The sequence below is a fragment of the Talaromyces amestolkiae genome (genome assembly GCF_001896365.1).
Source record: "Talaromyces amestolkiae strain CIB chromosome Unknown scaffold11.1, whole genome shotgun sequence".
Lineage (NCBI taxonomy): Eukaryota > Fungi > Ascomycota > Eurotiomycetes > Eurotiales > Trichocomaceae > Talaromyces > Talaromyces amestolkiae.
The window spans coordinates 83,253-101,751 of NW_024468047.1; the positions used below are offsets into that span (position 1 = coordinate 83,253).

At 45.7% G+C, this 18,499-nt stretch overlaps 6 protein-coding genes across 6 annotated transcripts; 2 read left to right on the forward strand and 4 right to left on the reverse strand.

Moving 5' to 3' along the window:
* Positions 1 to 53: 53 nt before the first annotated feature.
* Positions 54 to 947, reverse strand: BHQ10_006001 (uncharacterized protein; the record flags this gene model as incomplete). Its single annotated transcript, XM_040878540.1, has 1 exon — positions 54 to 947. One exon carries the CDS (start codon positions 945 to 947, stop codon positions 54 to 56), a length of 894 nt encoding a protein of 297 aa, XP_040734505.1.
* Positions 948 to 2,965: 2,018 nt separating this feature from the next.
* BHQ10_006002 (uncharacterized protein) lies at positions 2,966 to 3,961 on the reverse strand (the record flags this gene model as incomplete). The annotated part of the gene is made up of 1 exon (XM_040878541.1): positions 2,966 to 3,961. The coding sequence occupies one exon, from the start codon at positions 3,959 to 3,961 to the stop codon at positions 2,966 to 2,968; it is 996 nt and encodes a 331-aa protein (XP_040734506.1).
* A 2,635-nt stretch (positions 3,962 to 6,596) lies between these two features.
* BHQ10_006003 (uncharacterized protein) lies at positions 6,597 to 8,770 on the forward strand (the record flags this gene model as incomplete). The annotated part of the gene is made up of 7 exons (XM_040878542.1): positions 6,597 to 6,690; positions 6,739 to 7,243; positions 7,291 to 7,475; positions 7,567 to 7,735; positions 7,785 to 7,834; positions 7,894 to 8,158; positions 8,209 to 8,770. 7 exons carry the CDS (start codon positions 6,597 to 6,599, stop codon positions 8,768 to 8,770), a joined length of 1,830 nt encoding a protein of 609 aa, XP_040734507.1.
* A 1,829-nt stretch (positions 8,771 to 10,599) lies between these two features.
* On the forward strand, positions 10,600 to 11,571 carry BHQ10_006004 (uncharacterized protein; the record flags this gene model as incomplete). Its single annotated transcript, XM_040878543.1, has 1 exon — positions 10,600 to 11,571. The coding sequence occupies one exon, from the start codon at positions 10,600 to 10,602 to the stop codon at positions 11,569 to 11,571; it is 972 nt and encodes a 323-aa protein (XP_040734508.1).
* A 284-nt stretch (positions 11,572 to 11,855) lies between these two features.
* Positions 11,856 to 12,731, reverse strand: BHQ10_006005 (uncharacterized protein; the record flags this gene model as incomplete). The annotated part of the gene is made up of 3 exons (XM_040878544.1): positions 11,856 to 12,062; positions 12,123 to 12,222; positions 12,286 to 12,731. The coding sequence occupies 3 exons, from the start codon at positions 12,729 to 12,731 to the stop codon at positions 11,856 to 11,858; spliced, it is 753 nt and encodes a 250-aa protein (XP_040734509.1).
* A 3,586-nt stretch (positions 12,732 to 16,317) lies between these two features.
* Positions 16,318 to 17,803, reverse strand: BHQ10_006006 (uncharacterized protein; the record flags this gene model as incomplete). Its single annotated transcript, XM_040878545.1, has 2 exons — positions 16,318 to 17,641; positions 17,700 to 17,803. 2 exons carry the CDS (start codon positions 17,801 to 17,803, stop codon positions 16,318 to 16,320), a joined length of 1,428 nt encoding a protein of 475 aa, XP_040734510.1.
* Between the last annotated feature and the right edge of the window lie 696 nt (positions 17,804 to 18,499).

Sequence of the window (18,499 nt, forward strand, 5' to 3'; positions counted from 1 at the left end):
TTTTCCTAACTTAGAAAACATCACTTCGTTACATGATACAAAACACAGAGAGTTTAGCCAACGTGCCTGCTCGTAGGAAATGAGAAACTGTCTCTCTGCGACAGCACAGCCAACAAAGTCAACACGGCAATCAAAACATCAACCTCGTCCGAATCGATCACCAAGACTCCTCCAGGTATAACCTTGCCATTGTCGCTCTGATATCTTCCAATCTCTATCTTACTCGCCGATCCAACCCCCTTGTACAAACTGAGAACACCGCCTCCACCAGGGAACAATGTCTTGTTAACGTCCCATGCATACGAAACAGAGTCATGCACAAAGCTCTGACTACGTCGCGTAGCATTAGTAGGTCGAACGGTGATCGGGTGCGAGGAGTGAAGTGAATTAGGTGGGAAAACGATGTTCGTCACTCCAAATGCTAGGATTGGCGACGAGGATTCCGCCAGTACTACATCACTATTCTGATTTCCTTGTTGTTCTTGTTGCGCATTCTCCCTATTCTGTAGTTTCTGTTTTCGGATGGAGTCGACGTCGCTCTCGCTGTCCAATGCATCTAGTAACCGCTGTTCGAACACCGGTTTGGTCACAGTCCATTTCGAGTCGTTGTACCAGTGAGTCCTTGACAGTTTGAAAATGACTGAAGGATTCGGGATCTCCTCGGCCGCATTTTGGTCCTGTGAAATCGCCGTGGTAGCGATCTCCTTTGCTTGTGCCATAACATCTTCATTGAAGCCGACGTAGTCATCGGTGAACCAACTAACCGATGAGCGGTCGAAGTGAGATGAGAAATCGAAGATGGGCGTACTCTTCTTCCCGGGTGCCCAGATTCCGGTTTCGGGGATGTAGAGGAGCTGGTTGAAATGGAGGAGGGATGGGTCGTTGCGGGTGTCGAGAGGGAGTTTGAGGATGGAGGTTGTTTTGGTAGTTGTCATTGTTGGTGCCATTTTTTGGTGACTCCGGGCTTTTGAAAGCTGTTTGGATGTTTGAGTAGTCTTAAGAAGTCGATTACGAGCAGGTGGTAAATAGTACCCCCAATGCCTCGCCGATATCGTCTCTCGCTTTATCCTATCAAAGCCGGCTGGAGATAAGCACTTTTCGAGGGACTATAAATACGAATCCTCTTTTTGATGATTGAAATGTCTAAGTATGAATATTCTTCTCTTCAACAACCAGAACAAGTAGAAGAACGATGGAATTAATCGCTCATCACGCGAGACGTCGTCCGGACTGATGCGGGGTACGCTCAGTCAGAAGCTCACACAGCCCCCGATTGACTTTCCTAAGCTCTTGATCTGATTGCACGGTGCTGACAAGAATGCCCAATCCGGTATACTCTGAGCTCTTAGGCCCGGCGCCTCACACTCTTCATGGTCTAGGTACCTAGTTTCAAGCTTTGCAGGCCGAAAAAGGCAGCTGCTAACGGCCTGGGAAGGATCACTTTGGGGGTTGTTCCAGGTTGATTAGAGATCCCGGTATATCCGAGATAAGGGTAGGGGAGTCCAGGTCAGAGCGTGTGTGAGCCGACAAGTGATAGGATCGGCTTGTATTGCTGCATCACGTCTTTTACGATAGATTTCATTGGTGAGAAGTTAGAGTCACCTGGTTAGTTGCTCTAGGAAGAATCGACTACGCAGAGACATCAACGTTGTGTAATCAGACACTTTACAGGTTGACAGTGAACAAGTTGATGTACGTACAATGTAGATTCAATTTAATCATTCCAAGATTGTCATCAAGAGGCAAGTTTCAACTGACATGATTGGTGTGAGTCGAGTACTTCCTTTTCCTGTTCTATATTGACAGGTCGTTTCTTTTTTCCTATTTCGGCGTCGAACCATCTTATTGCCCCCAACCCTAACAAACTCGATTATTTGAAATTATGCCTCTTCCTCCTGAGAATTTTTACTCTCGATATTTGTTGATTCTTTGGAAGGTGCGCATCATTTTTGAGAGGAAAAATCTACTGCATATGTAGAAGTCTTGGGTAGGCGCTGGCATGTGGTTTTCCAGGACTTGAACTTGCATGCATATGATCCTTGCTCAATCGACAATGATTATTACATCCTACGATACAATCACAGACACCTCAGTAACCAACCTACCCTCACCAACCCTACTGAGCCGCCTTCGTCACGTGGTCTTGGTGACAGTTGTTGCACGGCTGTCACACACTAGCGGAACAAGATTATTCCCAAACTCCACGTATAAAAGGTCAATTTCGAGCATGTCCGTTTTCTCCCTTCGAAATACACCGAATCCCCTTGTCACAGAGATTGTGGAATAAATTTATTCGCCGTTTTTTCTCCTTTCTCACCACTGTCGGAGTGCGCCAATTGCATTTATTACAGTTGAATATATTGAAATACTAAAAAGTTGTGGTCGTGAACAGTCTGCTATGAAATTGAGAACGATCTCATCTTCGAGCACAACCCACTAGCGAACTGACTTGAGAAAATGTAGAATCCACATTTCAGTGCCCTTGTCTTAGGCGTTGAAAGTTCTCGCCATTCGATCACCCGCAATTACAATCTCCGCAACGGACAACGCCGAATCCGAAGGACCTGCTGGACCTCATAACCTTACGCTATCATTGCTGTAGCGAAGCATAGTCGTAGACCAATGAGAGCTATGTTGTGGGTTTTATGCTGTCTATCCCATATCCAGCCTAGCTGTAATATGTGGTTGACACCAACCCGAGCCCTCTTCTTCTGAGGAAGAGAGTCATAATATAGAAACCAATATCATATTATTACTTCAACCCTTCAAGGGACGTCGGCCCTGCCTTTCCCCAATTCTTGCTTAGTGATCTGGGGCTGGATTAAACCGACGTTTTGTAACGATAATTTCATGTTTTTGATAATAGTTTCCTCTTTGGTAACTATATATATATTTACTCTGTGTCCAGACGACGCACTTAACTACGTATATATAAACACAAGATATAATCACTTCCCTGCGGCGACTAGACACTATACTTGGCAGCAACGATATCGGCTTKCACCATGTTCTCTGTCTCATTTGACGGATATCCCGAGGTCATCACGCCCTCGTAAAACGTGCCCTGCGCGCGATTGCCATTGTCGCCACCGATACCCAGGATGATCGCCCCCTGCTTTTTCATCGGATTATACCCAGAAGGTCTGATACCACTATAGAATGTCGACAACGACCCTTCAGTGGCATCGCCGCCGCGAATTGCCCATTCATTGGGCTCACCCTTGACTATAGCCGTCACAAACCGCCACGAAATGCTCGGGTCACCGGTGTTTCTGCCCGCGCTCTGACCTGAGAACAGCCCATTTTCCATATCGGCCATGATCCAGGGCCCATTGCCAGCACCGGTACCATACCTGGCCAAGTTGCCAAAGTAGATGGCTTCCATGCTGCCATCCCCGTCGGCTCTGTTGTCGGTTTCAGCGTTGCCATAGTCGAAACAGCACTGATTGTTATAATGGGTCCCATCGAGCACCGCATAAATGCCCTCTGCGGCGTCGCCTGTCGCCGTTTTTGAGGCTGCGTCGTTGCGGTATCCTGTGCCCGGCGGTATCAGCACGCCGTAGACCTTGCGCCCGTTGAGCTTGACTGGCGCAGCGGTCGCGATAGCCAGACTATCGCTGCCGTCAGGGCCAGGCCCCAAGGTTATGAATCCACGTGGCGCCTGTGTCAGGTCATTGCCATTGCCGGACTGGTCGTAGATGATGCTGATAGTGCAGTTGGTATTGGCGCAAAAGGAATCCTGCGCGGCCGAGTTGGCGATTCCGCCAGCTGACACGGGCAAGATGTTGGTCGTCCTGTTGTCGGAGATGCGCTGCACCTGGTAGAGAAAGCCATTATAACGGCTGTATAGCGCGCGAGTGGTGCTGTGGGCAGCCACGCACGGTGTGTTGCCAGAGGCGTAGATGTCACAGGGACCCGCTACAGCAAGGCCAGCAAGGAGAGTGAGAATAGGAACCAACATATTACCTGTTTCAAACTTTGATGTTTTGGCTCCAATATTGAGCAGTAATGCCAATAAGAAACCCCCTTTTTATAGACATCCAGATATAGAACTCACTTCATGTGGACTTAGTTAATCGCTTCAATCGTCCATATATTAACCGACGCCTACGACAACGCTTTTCTCTCAGTTAGATCACCAGAAAATATCCGGATAGCGACAATCTTATACATTCGCAGCGTTGCATTTGACTACATTTCATTAGCCATATACAGGTAATCTTACGATCGTTAGTGGAGTCAAATATTCAAATTATAGGCATGGTCCAGTTGACTGAGGTCCCCACGATCTCAGCATATGCCATTTCCAGCTCACTGTTATTCGATTGGCTATGTTTTAAACGATGCCATATATTGATATCCGACGGATAATTTGAATATAGACATGAATCAACATCCGGAATAATGTTTGTATACTAGAAACACTAGGTAACTAATTCCCTATTTGCCTTGTTCTACCCTGCCTACATAATTCGGGGTATAGCCGAATGTGGTATCATTCATTCTAGAGTGTCACGGCGACGGGTACGGCTATTTGTCGCTATCTTTGAAGTTGCTCAAATATGGTAACACAGTTTTCACTCGGATTCTCAAAACTCAAAATGCACAAATTACATGAATTTGAATAACTCCGCAGGATAATCGCTCAAAAAGAACATCGGAACCCCACAAGATATGAAGGAGTCTGGTGAATACTGGAAGGGTATTCTTATTATTTTAAAGAAGAAATGATAATAATAAATAAAAATCTTTAGACTAGTAGCCATCTCCATGGTTCAGTGAGACCAGTCAGGGGCAGATGGCTTATTGCTTGATTTCTACTCGGATAGACTACTCCGTACTGGACATGCAGGAAATAGCTTCTTGTTCGGGTTTGCTGAGGTTCAGCAAAGAGTGCTGTTGTTAATATCTGTGAGGGATAGCTTGGATGTTCATGAGGTCAGCTCATAATCTTTTATCAAGAAAGTTGATTGTAATCAGTATCTTTTCCCGGTAGTGTATGTATTGAACTCAATCCAAGTAGGAAAATATACGTTACAAAGCGCCAACTTCGCATGTAACAACAGCTGTTCTACATATGTAGATTATGTATAGAGCAACTAAAGCATGATGGTTTACTGCACCCAGTATACCTATCGCCAGCGACGAACTCCCACCCATTGGACCAAAACTTCTCAAGCACAAGCAGCTCCGCATGAACTCGAGGTTTGAAACTGCACGCTCTGCTTAATCTTTTATGGAGGTTCCCAAAGCATTCACTCGTCTGTGGGAGGGAGCGGCAAATTTCTAACTGACTGGGTGTTCGAGGATGGCCGAGTTCAAATTGAGGATGGATTGCAGAATACTCGATCCTTGGCGTCGTCAATTCTATACGGGAAATAATGCAGTGTCGTTTTCCGGTTGAATAGTTGAACATTGACATTCACGGATGAAAGGGACAATCATTCAAACATATAAGCTAACGTGAAGCGACATTATCGCGATTTTACTGTGAGATACGATGCTTGGAAGATGGCTGTACTCAAAAACTTGATGCATGTTCAAAATCAAACTTAAACACAAGGAATTGCTTGTTCTGAACGCGGAAATATTCTAATGATTTCAGTCATTCCCACCATGCCGCCTTTAACGTTAACCACAATCCCGGAAAGTTAGTTTTATATTTCCCTTTGAAGATAACTGCGTTTTCTTCTGATGTCACATCCCTTTCCTCGTTCGTGTCAGTAAGCGTTCCCAATTGGTGCTGCGGCATTCCCGTCTGGTAGCAGTTGAACTCGTATGGGTTTATTACAGCATGTGATCTCGTTTGGTGTCATAGCAATCCTGTTTCAATAATTTCGCCGAAATTCAAGTACGGATAATTCCAATCCTCTACGCCGTTTTTGAATTTGTTCTCGCGGGTACAGTGTTGCTCTGCATTCGTTGTGTCATCTAATTGCTGAGGAATCTCTGTATCTTGCCACAGCGTCCTGGGGTAAAGATGCTTTTCATATGCCCTGCATGAGGACTGACATGAAGTCCTCTGGAAGATGAGTTTTGTTACGGTAATAGGTTAGGGCACATCGTGCCGATTGAGGTGCCGGAAAACTCTGGGAAATCACTGAGCATACGTAAGAGTCCACCTATTGCACCTCTGACAACAACGAATCTGGGGAGTCAAAAAGGATGATGGTTATTTAATGAGGAGTAAAGGATAGGATTTTTTACCAGGCCAACTTTGATCCAAAGTTGGTTTCACAGGGGGACCCTCCGTACAGGCCGCCAATAAAGATGACTACAGTTCAAGTTACGGAGGATTCTGCACCTACGGATAATTTACATAGATCAGATCGGATAATGGAATATTCTCGAGCAGCACTTTTCGGGTGTCTCGATCGCTACAGTAACACGGAAAATTGTAAAACCCCGCGTTTTTTGTTATTCCCCAGAATACTACTGACGCCATGTTTTGCATGCGTTCTGCATGGTTGAGTCGCGGAATTCGAGAAGGGAGCTTTTGACCAAGCATAAATACCGTGGTCCCATTGTGTTTTCTCGCAGTCCCTCAACACCAAGAGTTCTCAATACGTTGGATTATTTTTCTCGTATACACCAACATGCGGATTAGCTCAACTTTTGGGGTGCTTGGGGCCATGGCCTCAGTAGCCCACTCAATGGCCATAAGTAATTCTTTGGATACTCGGTCAGCACGTAAGTACAATTTCCTCTGTTTCTTCCAGTTTCATTAACAAAGTCCAGATGGCTACCCTCCTACACTTTTGATTTCAAATGCAGCTTTGACTTCGAAGTGGTTCGAAGGCAGTAACTATGTCCAAGTTATTGAGATGACGGTTACCAATAACCACACACAAAACTCTCTTACTCTGGCCGATACGCTCACCATCAATGCTACTTCGAGCAGCTTCGATTTAGTCAACACTGGTACACTTACCCGTCTTCATCCCGGTCAGTCTGCGGTCGTTCAGATTGGAGTTAAAAACAAGGCGGGAGTGGCAGCTGGTACTACTTGCAACGGTGTTATCACTGCCACTTGGGGATCCGCATATGGGGCACCGATCTCCAGTACTGCGAACGTTTCTGGAAGTTGTGGATTCGGCAACTATACGGCAGACGCAACGAGTTTGTCGCACCACAGCAGTCCGGATTGGTTCAACGAAGCCAAGTTCGGAATCTTCATTCACTGGGGCATATATTCAGCTCCTGCCTATGGCAGTGTGGCACCTAATGAAGACTATGCCGAATGGTAAGGGACGATCCACAACAAGTCCAGAAGTATACTAAGTAGCACAGGTATTGGAGAAGAATGAGCGACCCGACTTTCCGAACTAAGACATACCAATATCACGAAGAAACCTATGGTCAGAATTTCACATATGATGACTTTATTGCTAACTTTACCGCCTCAAACTTCAACGCCGAAAGTTGGGTTAATCTCATTGCTTCGGCGGGGGCGCAGTACATGGTTCCTGTAACAAGTATGTTGCTTTACATACTACCAAAATCAAAAGTCCTAATACCATATAGAGCACCATGACGACCAAAATCAAAAGTCCTAATACCATATAGAGCACCATGACGGTTTCGCCCTTTTTGACTTCCCAGCTAGCATCAGCCAGCGATCCTCTGTCCATTTAGGTCCGAAGAGAGATTTCATCGGCGAGCTTTTCCAAGCTGCGAAAAAATTTCAACCGCAACTTCGCCGCGGTACTTATTTCTCACTTCCTGAGTGGTTCAAGTATGTTTGTTGTAATGTGCCTCTCCATTATTTATGCTAATCCACCTAGTCCACTATATAAGACTTACTCCTACTCCGGTGGTGGCGGTTTCCCTGGAGGTAGCTCATCTCTTCCAATTCTACTACCCTGTCAAGGTTAAATGCTAATATGTTTCTAGGACCACCTGTCAATCCATACACGGGAGCTGTGGAAACCTACACTGGTTTTGTCAACAACAACGATTTCATTCAGGACATTCAACTTCCTCAACAAAATGTGCTTGCATATAACTACGATACGGAAATCATGTGGTGTGATATTGCTGGCAGCGCTAACAACGCCACCATTTTTGCCTCTAAGTGGATTAACTGGGCGCGTGACCAAGGCCGCCAAGTGACCTTCAATGCTCGCTGCGGTCTCGCAGGTGACTTCGATACGCCAGAGTAAGCTCAGCCTCCACGCATCAAATGAGTCAAATCTAATTCATCTCCAGATATCGCACTAACGGCGGGACTGTTGTCCGCAAGTGGGAAACCAACCGGGGCATGGACGCATTCTCTTTCGGATACAACTACCAGACACCTAACTCGAGCTACCTCGACGGAAATGCCATCGTTCACACCTTGGTCGATACCGTCAGCAAAAATGGCAATTTCCTTCTCGACATCGGACCGAAGAATGACGGTTCGATCCCGGGCATCATGCAACAAGGCCTCCTGGACGCGGGCAAGTGGATCCATGCCCATTCAGAAAGCATCTTCAAGACACGATACTGGTCCGTAACTCCAGGCCTAGACAACTGGCGCTACACCACAACTCAAGATGCCTTTTACATTCACTACCTTTCAACACCTTCCAGTACAATTACGACCCCAGATGTCGTCCCGTACTTGCCTGGTGACACGGTGACTATCTTGGGAGGAAGTATGAGTGGCACTACGGTTCCAGTTACGTGGAATAGCAACGGAACACTTTCGTTGGCGGTGTCGAGCGCTTTGCAAGCTTCGGACAACTATGTTTGGACCTTCAAACTCGCATATACCAGTACCTGGTAGACTGCGGCTGAGTGATTGGAAGCGAGAGGTGTGGTGTGGTTAGGCTGTGATATGGGCAGAGACTCGTGATGGTCGTGTGAACACCGTCGCTGATGGGGGGGGGGGGAATAGKGGKGGGTAGGCTTCGAGCTTCCCTCAGGCGGGTAGGATGCTTTTGTCTCCCGCCTATGGGAAATAAATTCGACACTGCATACAACTATTAATTAAGCCTTTGATGGGAACTATCCCCACAATGGAGTGTGGACGCATGTGTTTGCAGATCTGTCAGCCACTGGATAACGATCTCCAATTCCGAGTCACTTGCGGGTTCGACTGAGGTTTGATTTGGAAGTCAGTATATTGCAGAAGCTTGGTAGTCCAGTACGTAGGGGAAAATGGCAAAAACCTTTAGAAAGCTTGCTTAAACATCTTGGCAGTTCCCGAGATAGCTCTTTCTGATAATAATTCATCCTTGACTGGCAGAACTTAACAACGCAATCAGAAATTTCATTGCTGGGTGTTGTCGGTCCCCATAATGGGGAACAAGGAACAATTGCGGCCAAACTTGAGTTTCCGATTTCATTCTAAGCTCGTGCCTGGGCCTGGACTATCGATCGATACGATTTCTTCTCTTCGTTTGGGCATCTTTAGTCTCCCGTGTCTTCAGTGGCATCTGGTGGCATTTTGAAGTTCATACTCGCAATCTCGCATTCAATAGCTAAATAACGGTTATGGAGAAAGTGATCATCCGTTGACATCTCTGTGGGTAAAAAAACGGAAATTGTATCCCCGCTCACCATCCAGTTCCCCCCAGATGATACCTGCTGGAACGTGTTGCCTTGGTCGTCTTGAAGGATACTTGAAATGGTAGCTGAGTCATCCGCCCGTTTCGAATAACGTAATTCACGGGTAAACTGCTCACACGGGTAAGTTGCTCACCTGGTAATCCATACAAAATGGCCCATTTCCATATATCGATCCTCTATAACGAACACGAATCTTGACCTAATATTGGATACAGCAACTGATACAGGTCCATTAAAACTACATTAGAGATTGAAAGAAATTTGATTTAAGTGATCATCAAGATTCTTCAAATTATCATAAATTACGTCGTAATTTTTGATACGAAGGGGTTCTCTATACTATTATACTTTAAAAATACTATTAATAGGTTATCTTTAGTTACTTTAAAGATATACTCAATTTTTATATATAGTTTACATATAAAAGTGTTGAGATATATGTGTATTAGATTTGTATGAGAATCCATATAAATTTTGGGGTGAGCAACTTACCCGTGTGAGCAGTTTACCCGTGAATTACGTTAGTTATTAACTAGTTAAGTCAGTTAATCGTTTCATCGGGGTGACTTACAAAAATTTAGCCACGTACGTAGTACGCCGCACAAGCCAAGACATTGATGATTCCGATCGGGTGTTTTACCGATTACATTACTTAATTATGATTTGTCATAAAGCCCATAGTTGCAAAGAGAGCATTGGGAGAATTGTAATTTGTCATCAAAGACATTCGCTGTATGCAGCGAAATACAGGCAAAAGCTGTTTTGTTCAACATATGCTTGGTAATACCCTGCATGCGAGTGAGTTGTACAGACATACGTAAGCTTACTTATCAGACAAATACTATCATATATCCCTATAGCGGAATTCTTCCACCTCACAATTATAAATTCAATCCCTAGTAAGCAAGCCGGAGAGTCTATAAGTATCAGTCTACGAAGCTGCCTTCATCACCCAGGATCATTTCACTCAAGACTACTATTTCCTCTCATTACAAGCAAAGTTCCAAATACATTCTACAAACAAAGGAGGCATCATATTTGACAATGGACGCTGTCGTGATATCAGAATTTGGTGGCCCAGAGGTCTTGAAAAGAGAGACGGTGCCGAAGCTGACACCTGTCCATGGTGAAGTCTTGGTCCGTGTGAAGGCATTTGGACTAAACCACGCAGAGATGCATATGCGGAAAGGCGAATGGGATGAATGGAACCCTATTACCGGTCTTGAATGTGTCGGTGTCGTTGAAGCTTGCCCAAGTGGTGACATCCCAATTGGAACCAAGGTTGCAGGCGTAATGGGTGGAATGGGACGCAATCGACCAGGGAGCTACGGCGAGTTTGTCAATATACCGCTTACAAACGTCATCCCAGTGGAGACCACGTTGTCCTGGGAGGAGTTTGCAGCCCTTCCCGAGGTTTATTCGACAGCCTACTCGTGTCTTTTTACTGTATTGGACCTACAGCCCGGCGAATCGCTTCTGATCCGTGGAGCAACCTCAACTCTGGGACAGGCAGCTCTACATTTAGCTGTAGACGCAGGAGCCAAAGTCACTGCAACATCTAGACGTGAGAGCAGATTCAGTATGTTGAAAGAAATGGGAGCAAGCGATGTAAGCATCGAGAAAACAGGAATACAAAGCGTGCTCGGCGAGAACATCAAGTTCGATAAAATTCTCAACCTCATCGGCAATAGTGTCCTAGTTGAGACTTTTTCGCTTGTCCGGACACATGGTCGTATCTTGCAAGCTGGCTGGCTCGGGGGCCTTGCACCTGTACAGGACTTCAACCCCATGGTTGAAATGCAGTCGGGTGTTCATTTTAGTCTTTTCCATAGCAAAGTTCTCGGAACGCCTGAATTCCCTATGTCGGCTGTGCCACTTCAGCAGATTGTGGACAAGATTCAACGCGGGCGATGGAACGCAAAGCCGACGCATGTCTTCAACTACGATGATATACAAGAAGCACACAAGTTATTGGACTCTCACAACGCTGGAGGAAAGATCGTCGTGAAACACTGAGAATGAGGGCACCCTGGGAGGACCTCAGGGAGCGTTTTTATATCATATATGAAATTCCTTCGGTGCGATGCATAGTGTCAAATTAATATCCATGGATGGCGAGTAAGAAGTCACAACAGATGAATGAGAAAAAGTATTTGCTATGTAAATAGATATGTACAAGAAGTAAAGTATTTCCAATTTTGTCGCAAACTGGAACTGATCTACAATCATTGCCTTTTAGGTATGATTCGCAGGGCAGAGTATGCAAAGAACATTTCTACCAAACGCAACTCACCATAAACTTAGGCAGGCTGATTGGGGTTGGCAGCGCAGGCAGCACCAATACAGCAAGTGTAAGTACCAGTCTGGCACGTACCGAAGCTGTTAGCAGCACTGTCGTTGGGGAAAGTGTAAGCAGCACCGGAGCAAGGTGCGAAGAACGTTGTGGCAGAAGTAGCAGAAAGGTCACTGCGGAGAGGGTTGACGCAGGCATTTTCATTATCGTTGTCCTGTTGAGCATATTGTTAGCGAATTATCATGGAATGTAAACGAAGGATTTGTTAACATACGGGGCAGGTGTTGAGTTCGAACAAGTTCTTGTTGCATCCAGTGACAACAGTGTCGCTGAGACCACCGCAGTGGCAGACGATAGCAACAGAAAACCCGTCACTGTACGAATATCAACATTTTCGAATCCTTTATCTTCGTCATCGTACAGGGGAAAGCACTTACACATAGCTGACATCAATATCGGCCACGGCCACAGTTCCTTCATAAGGAACGACGAAGTTGGACTCGATTAAACTATCATCGCCAGTGATTCCCCAAAGGGCATCGTTGATGGCCATATTTCCGATCCAGTTCGTGGGAACAGCAATTGAAGCTGTCTGACCATTGGTCATTGTACCGGCGCCAGTCGCTCCAGAGACAGGGGTAGGGGCACCAGGATTAGTGTCAAGAGAGGTGGTAATGGTATCACCGTGGCTGTTGACGACAACAATGGTCAGGTACTCAGGTGGGCTGGCATAGTCAGCAGCAGCAGCAACGGTGTGCACTGCCATGGCACCATCGACTGCGAGACCGTGCGTCGCCAAAGTGGTGGGTGTAGGAGTAGGGTTTGGCAAGGCAAAGCTGGTAGCGGCCAAAGCCAGCAAAGAGACGGCAGAGAGTGTGTTCATTTTGTTTGACGCAAATTTTGTATATAATAACAAATAATGAGTGTGTAAGATCGTATAGCTTGGATGCTAAGGAATGACTGGCTATGATCTAAGATCTTGAATAAAGGAATGACAAGAGAGTCGAGGCTGTAGCTTTGGAGTAAAGATCGTCACAAAAGTGAGGATTATCGAGAGATCAGCGTCGACATTATATAGATCTTTGAATCCAGGCTCGTGGTTGCTGCTTGGTCGGGTACTATGCATGAGGTCTCGCCTTCACCGAAATAGACCAGGCCAGAATTTTCCAACGTTGGCTGAGCCCTGAGGATTCGTTCAAGCTGTCAGCCATCTAGCGCCCTAATTGTATCCATGACATGGCCGGACGTTCCGCAATGCTACTTGATGGACAGAACGAAGTCCGTTACGGCGCGGTAGTGCGATACTACAAGGTAAGCTACGCTTTTCTTTTTGCGGTACCTGAGATGTTATGTGACTTATGTCTAGTCCACACATAGCTGCAGGAACATGCTACGTCAAGGCTTCAATAATGGACTACTAGCTAATTTCATGTCCACTTGTGGGTCTGACATCGTCTTGTTAGGGCGTCCTATGTTGCAAGTCTGGGTAGAATTAGTACATTAGCCCTAACTGCTGGTCGGCCAACATCTCGATTTTTTGTAAATACAGTCTAATAGGACCATTACAGCTCAAAATTGCTCTGAATGCAACAATGAAGATGTACAAGAATGAACAAATATGTTGGATAATGTGAGCCAAAATTTTCGAATCTGCCTTCTGCTGAATAGTGTGGCGCGGTGTCCTGTCAGCGTTGCAACAACATCGTTCGAAATAGCGCTTAACATTATTCCGCTGTGTGAATTTCCTTGAGGCATACGTAACCCCAATTCCTCTGACTATGCTAGCGCTGGAAAAGAGGAATAAATATGTAGGGCCAGGCTAGAATTGTTGGGGCTAAAACGCTATAATTGGCCATACACATCTATTGGCCAACGAACGTTATAATAAGGTTACATTCTTGTTCAAGCCAGGATTCTTGGGCCATGGACCATTATTATCTGACTATGTATTCTTGTCACTTATTCTGGCCGCTATCTTCATTCATGTTGGTCAAAGGTTGGATGTTCTGTTGTTTGCTCGCGTTGTTCACTATCTATGGATTAGTCGTGGCTCTCAACATAACCATACATGTAGCGGAACGAATCAGATTACAATTATGGGATCCTTGAATACGCACGAGATTTATATTATAGACTTTTACGCAGGGTTTTCGGTTGGTCATTTCCACTTTAGCAAAATGTCGTGAATTCTCTCTGCATGACCTGTATCGAAGTCGGATATCTCCGAACGATCCTGAAGGTCACTCTCTACCTCTCCACCGTTTGCTCGCGATAATTAAGAAACCTGACTATTGAATATAAGGGTCTGCAAAAGTCTGCCAAGCTCACGTGGTGTACAATTTGGTACATCGCTTACATCATCCGAATTCAGCTGTACACGTCCCCGGGTATAGTGGATGTCTAGAAGGGCCATTTTAGTTTGCTCCATGTAAACCTAGATATGTAGCGTGTCTTTCCTGGTTCCTGCATCAATTCGTAGTGCTTTCAAGCCGATGTATCTTTCCAAAGTTCCTTCTCATCTGCCCTTTCTCTTTGTCGTCACATGATATTATCGGGTAAATAAAATAGATGTATTTGCCTGGTAAGTACGTGTTCATGGTATCTTCAGCCTTCGCTTTGATTGTGCCCATGTATCGGCCATGAGTTACGATTGTGCATTTATGATCGCCAAGTAGGGAATTATAATTGATCATGAATCTTTTCCGATGGCTTGCATTATGAGTACACCTAGTAGAAACTCTTGATTAGGGAAAAGTGATTATTTGTAGTTTGATACTATACTTCATCATCAGAGTCCATCTGCTTGTCTTTCGCGGMTCCGGCAGCTACTGAAGACTTGTTTCGACCCATATTCCGGAGATGGGACGTGAACATGCTACTCCCTTTTGAAAAATGAAGCAGCAATGAACGACTTCCGGAGCGCACAATCCGAAATACACTGCGCTGTGAAAAGCTATCTTCCGACAACCTTCGACAGAGCGAAAATATTGCAGGTGCAGAACAAGTCGTAATGGCCACTAGGGCCCCAAGATTTGACAAAAGACTGAGGTAACCTTTATCATACGTCAAATCTGGAGACGACACCATGTGTAGGGCTTTGAGACGAAGGGCCGTTACTATGATAACCCTAGCATTGTTTTCGGATATTAGGATTCTGCAATGATAAAGATGGCGCAGAATACTCACAGGGCCCCAACTGAAAATACAAGCGAGATTGTCAGCTTTTTCGAAACTGGTATGCTTAGCCTCCAGAGCATAGCAACAGGCACTATTGCAATACCAATATCCAGTCCAAGACCAATAGCCTCCAATACTACGAATGATGGTATCTCATCACAAGAAGAAGACGGATCCCATGCGGCTGATATGGGTTGGCATACGAGTAACGGAGTAATGCAGAGCACAATACCAAACACAGCTGATAGTATGATGGCAATAAACAGGGACCAACGTATTGGATCGGTGACGCCAAAGACTTTCCTGATCATGAAAAGGGCAGATAATCGGAGGAGGGTGTTGACCCATCCCCAGAGTATTTCATTTGCGAAAACACTCTATATGGTTGTTTCAACCTTTTGCCACGAATGTACTTTGGAGTGGTATTTGGACATACCTTTGCAACAATCCCGAACTGACTTTGATGAGACACGTCGGCCTCGTGCTCACCTTGGCCTTCATCAACGACTGCCCATGTCGTCTGCACGACTAAGAGGACTGATACAAAATATGCGGTAAATAATAGGTAGTCGTCAATACCGATGTCCCTTCGACGATGTACGCTCAAGACTTGAGCAATGATAGATATTGTTGCAAGTCCAGTGAAAAGCCAAGAGCATACCAGAGTGGAATAAGCGATATCTGAGTAGGCCATGATTTAATTCATTCTGTGGATGAATTATCAGGTAACATATGTGATATCAAATGTAAATACACTTCAAGTATGCAATCGGACCTGGAATTATCGAAGAAGACATCAGTATCCGAAAAAGTCGGGCTGAAGTTGCATCGCCTGGTGTTGGAATCTGCCTTGTATCATTTTGATTAAGAGCCTCGTATAGCCACCCTGTTTCTAAGGCAGTGCTAGCCAATTGCATTGTGTCGTATACCTACAAGGCTGTGAAGCTGCAAACGCTGCCGCTCGTGCATGTTTAGCCGCAACAGGGAACGGGGGGATAACTCCATAGGTTAGGGTTTCGCAATTGGGTGCGCGATCCGGCTATATTTATGCATTGATGGCTGGAAGGTAGCTATTCTTTAGGTTTTGAGACTATGAGTCGATTCTAGTCTCTTCAATCTATGTGTATTGAAACTATTGTGTCGTGCGAGGCATTGATGTTCTTCAAAGTCTCCAGCTCGTAACTATACGACTGAATCTGCGCAGATAATATATAGCTAAGACCTACCTAAGTCACCAGACCCGATATGCACCAACAGACAATTTCATAGAGTCGAAATTGTACTTTAATATATCATGCCTTCCACTTCCAAATCGAGCCTCTAGCGGCTTCAATCCGAACCCAAAGTGTAGCCACACTAGCAGCAACCAACAGCACAGTTACCACAGTTACAGCCCGCTCATACACCCAAGGCGATGTCAGTGACTGCGATTGCGGAATCAATAAACTGATCAGCGGTGTTCCTAGCAAGGCACCAATTCCACGAATGAGTGACAGTGTGCCATTTACACTTGAAAAGTGCTGTCGACCAAAGAGCTCAAGTAATGTGACGGGAAATAGAGATATATATGCACTAGCGAACGCGCCATAAAAAACGACGAAGAAGATGAATAGGACATCGGACCTCGTATTATCGCAGGCATTACTGCTCTCGTTGCTGCACGCAAAAGTCGTAGTCGGCAGCCAGAATACCAATGTGGCAACGGCGCTCATCACCGTCGTGAAAAATAAGGCATTAAGACGGCCAAATTTATCCGCGCAATAGCCGATAACAATCCTGGAAACAAAGTTTGACGCATTGCTGAAGGTAATAAAATTAGCAGCCTGGTCGGCTCCATACCCTAGGGATTGGGCATATGCGACGTAGTAGAATAATGGAATCGAGTAGCCGGCTGATTGTATGAAATTGCCCAGAGCTTGGGCTAGAAATTTATTGGATGTAGCGACTTTCCAACTCAATGAAGGAAACTGAAAAGGTTGTAGCCATTTTGAGCGAGTAGACGATGACACAGCTACTTGAGCGTGAATCTGCTCTTTCAGGTTGGGTTCCCATCGCATTGCACCGCTGGCAAACGCCACGAGAGCGAGTGTGATACACCCGGATATACGCATCGCATCTCGAAACCCAAGCGAATTGATGATTGCGCGCAGGATCGGAGGCCAGATCATACCCCCAACACCCGTTCCGGCAACGATGATCCCCATCGCCAGACCACGACGCTTGTCGAACCAAGTCGGTGCCACGGACGTCGTAGTGACAAAAGTCATCGAAGTGCCCACGCCCATGAGTAAGCCCTGCGTAAGCGCAAACTCCCACAATCGCTCACTAAAACTAGCCAAGATATGCGCTACACCAAAGACAAGACCGCCCGTCGCAACGACGAGTTGTGGCGGGTACAGTCTCGCCCACATGGCCACAAACGGGCCTCCCAATGTCATGAACGAGACACTCAGGATTCCGATCAGTCCAATTTTCGAAGATGAAATGCCCGTGAAGGGGTTGTTGGGTTCTTTGGCCATGGCTTCGTAGAGATCTTGGTAGACGCCGAAGCTGAAAACTAATGATGTCGTTGTGGCGGTTATCAAGAAGCCGGCTAAGACGACTAGGCTTTGATTGCTAGCGACGTCAATATTTTGAGGTGTCCCAGGTTGCTTTGGGGTGCAGGTCTACTCACAGCCGGTGGCCTTTACTTTCGTCGGTTCCATCAGTCGCTGCATCTCGCGGCACCGCTGCCTCAAATTTTATGGGGGCAGCTGCTTGAGGCTCACTCTGCGACATGTTTGCGTCTAATACATTGTGAATGTTTACAATACAAGTCAATTTCTTGAAGGAAAATGCAGCGAGTAGTGCACGGAAAAGCAATGCCGAGAGTCGATTCCGGCGGCTAAAAGCTAATCTCTGCTTAAGTCCCCGGTGGGCAGTCTGGAGAAGTGCCTCTCATATGCCATTTTTAAATCTCAAGTTATTCTCGAGTAACTTCATATTGCTTATGGGTTATAAGTCAGGCAGTCTTGATGTATTCGATGGGGTAGGGTCGCGTTGAAGGGCTCCGATGCATATAGGTGTAACCCTAACACTAGCTGGTGCTTTTCACGGGCAATCCATGCGTCTCTGATCTCGTGCGATTTGCAAAGAAATCCATGTAGAAATCCAACTAGCATGTCTGCTCATTTCCTATTCGTCGAAAATGAACAAAAGTTCAGCATAAGGTAGTATGCGGTACTGGACTACTAACTTTAAACCAAGTTCGTATGTATTTTAAGGTTGAAACCCTATTTAGGAAAACCAGATAAGAACATGATGATATCATACTATATATTTGTTCTTTTTCTCTACTTGATTGTGCTTCATCTACAAAGTAGATACATCGTAGATATCCTTGGAAGGGGCGACGGAAGATCCATCGTCATAATCTGGCTTTGATTCGTCGCCTCTTTTTGCCGGACCCAGATACAGTACGCAGGATTACCATTG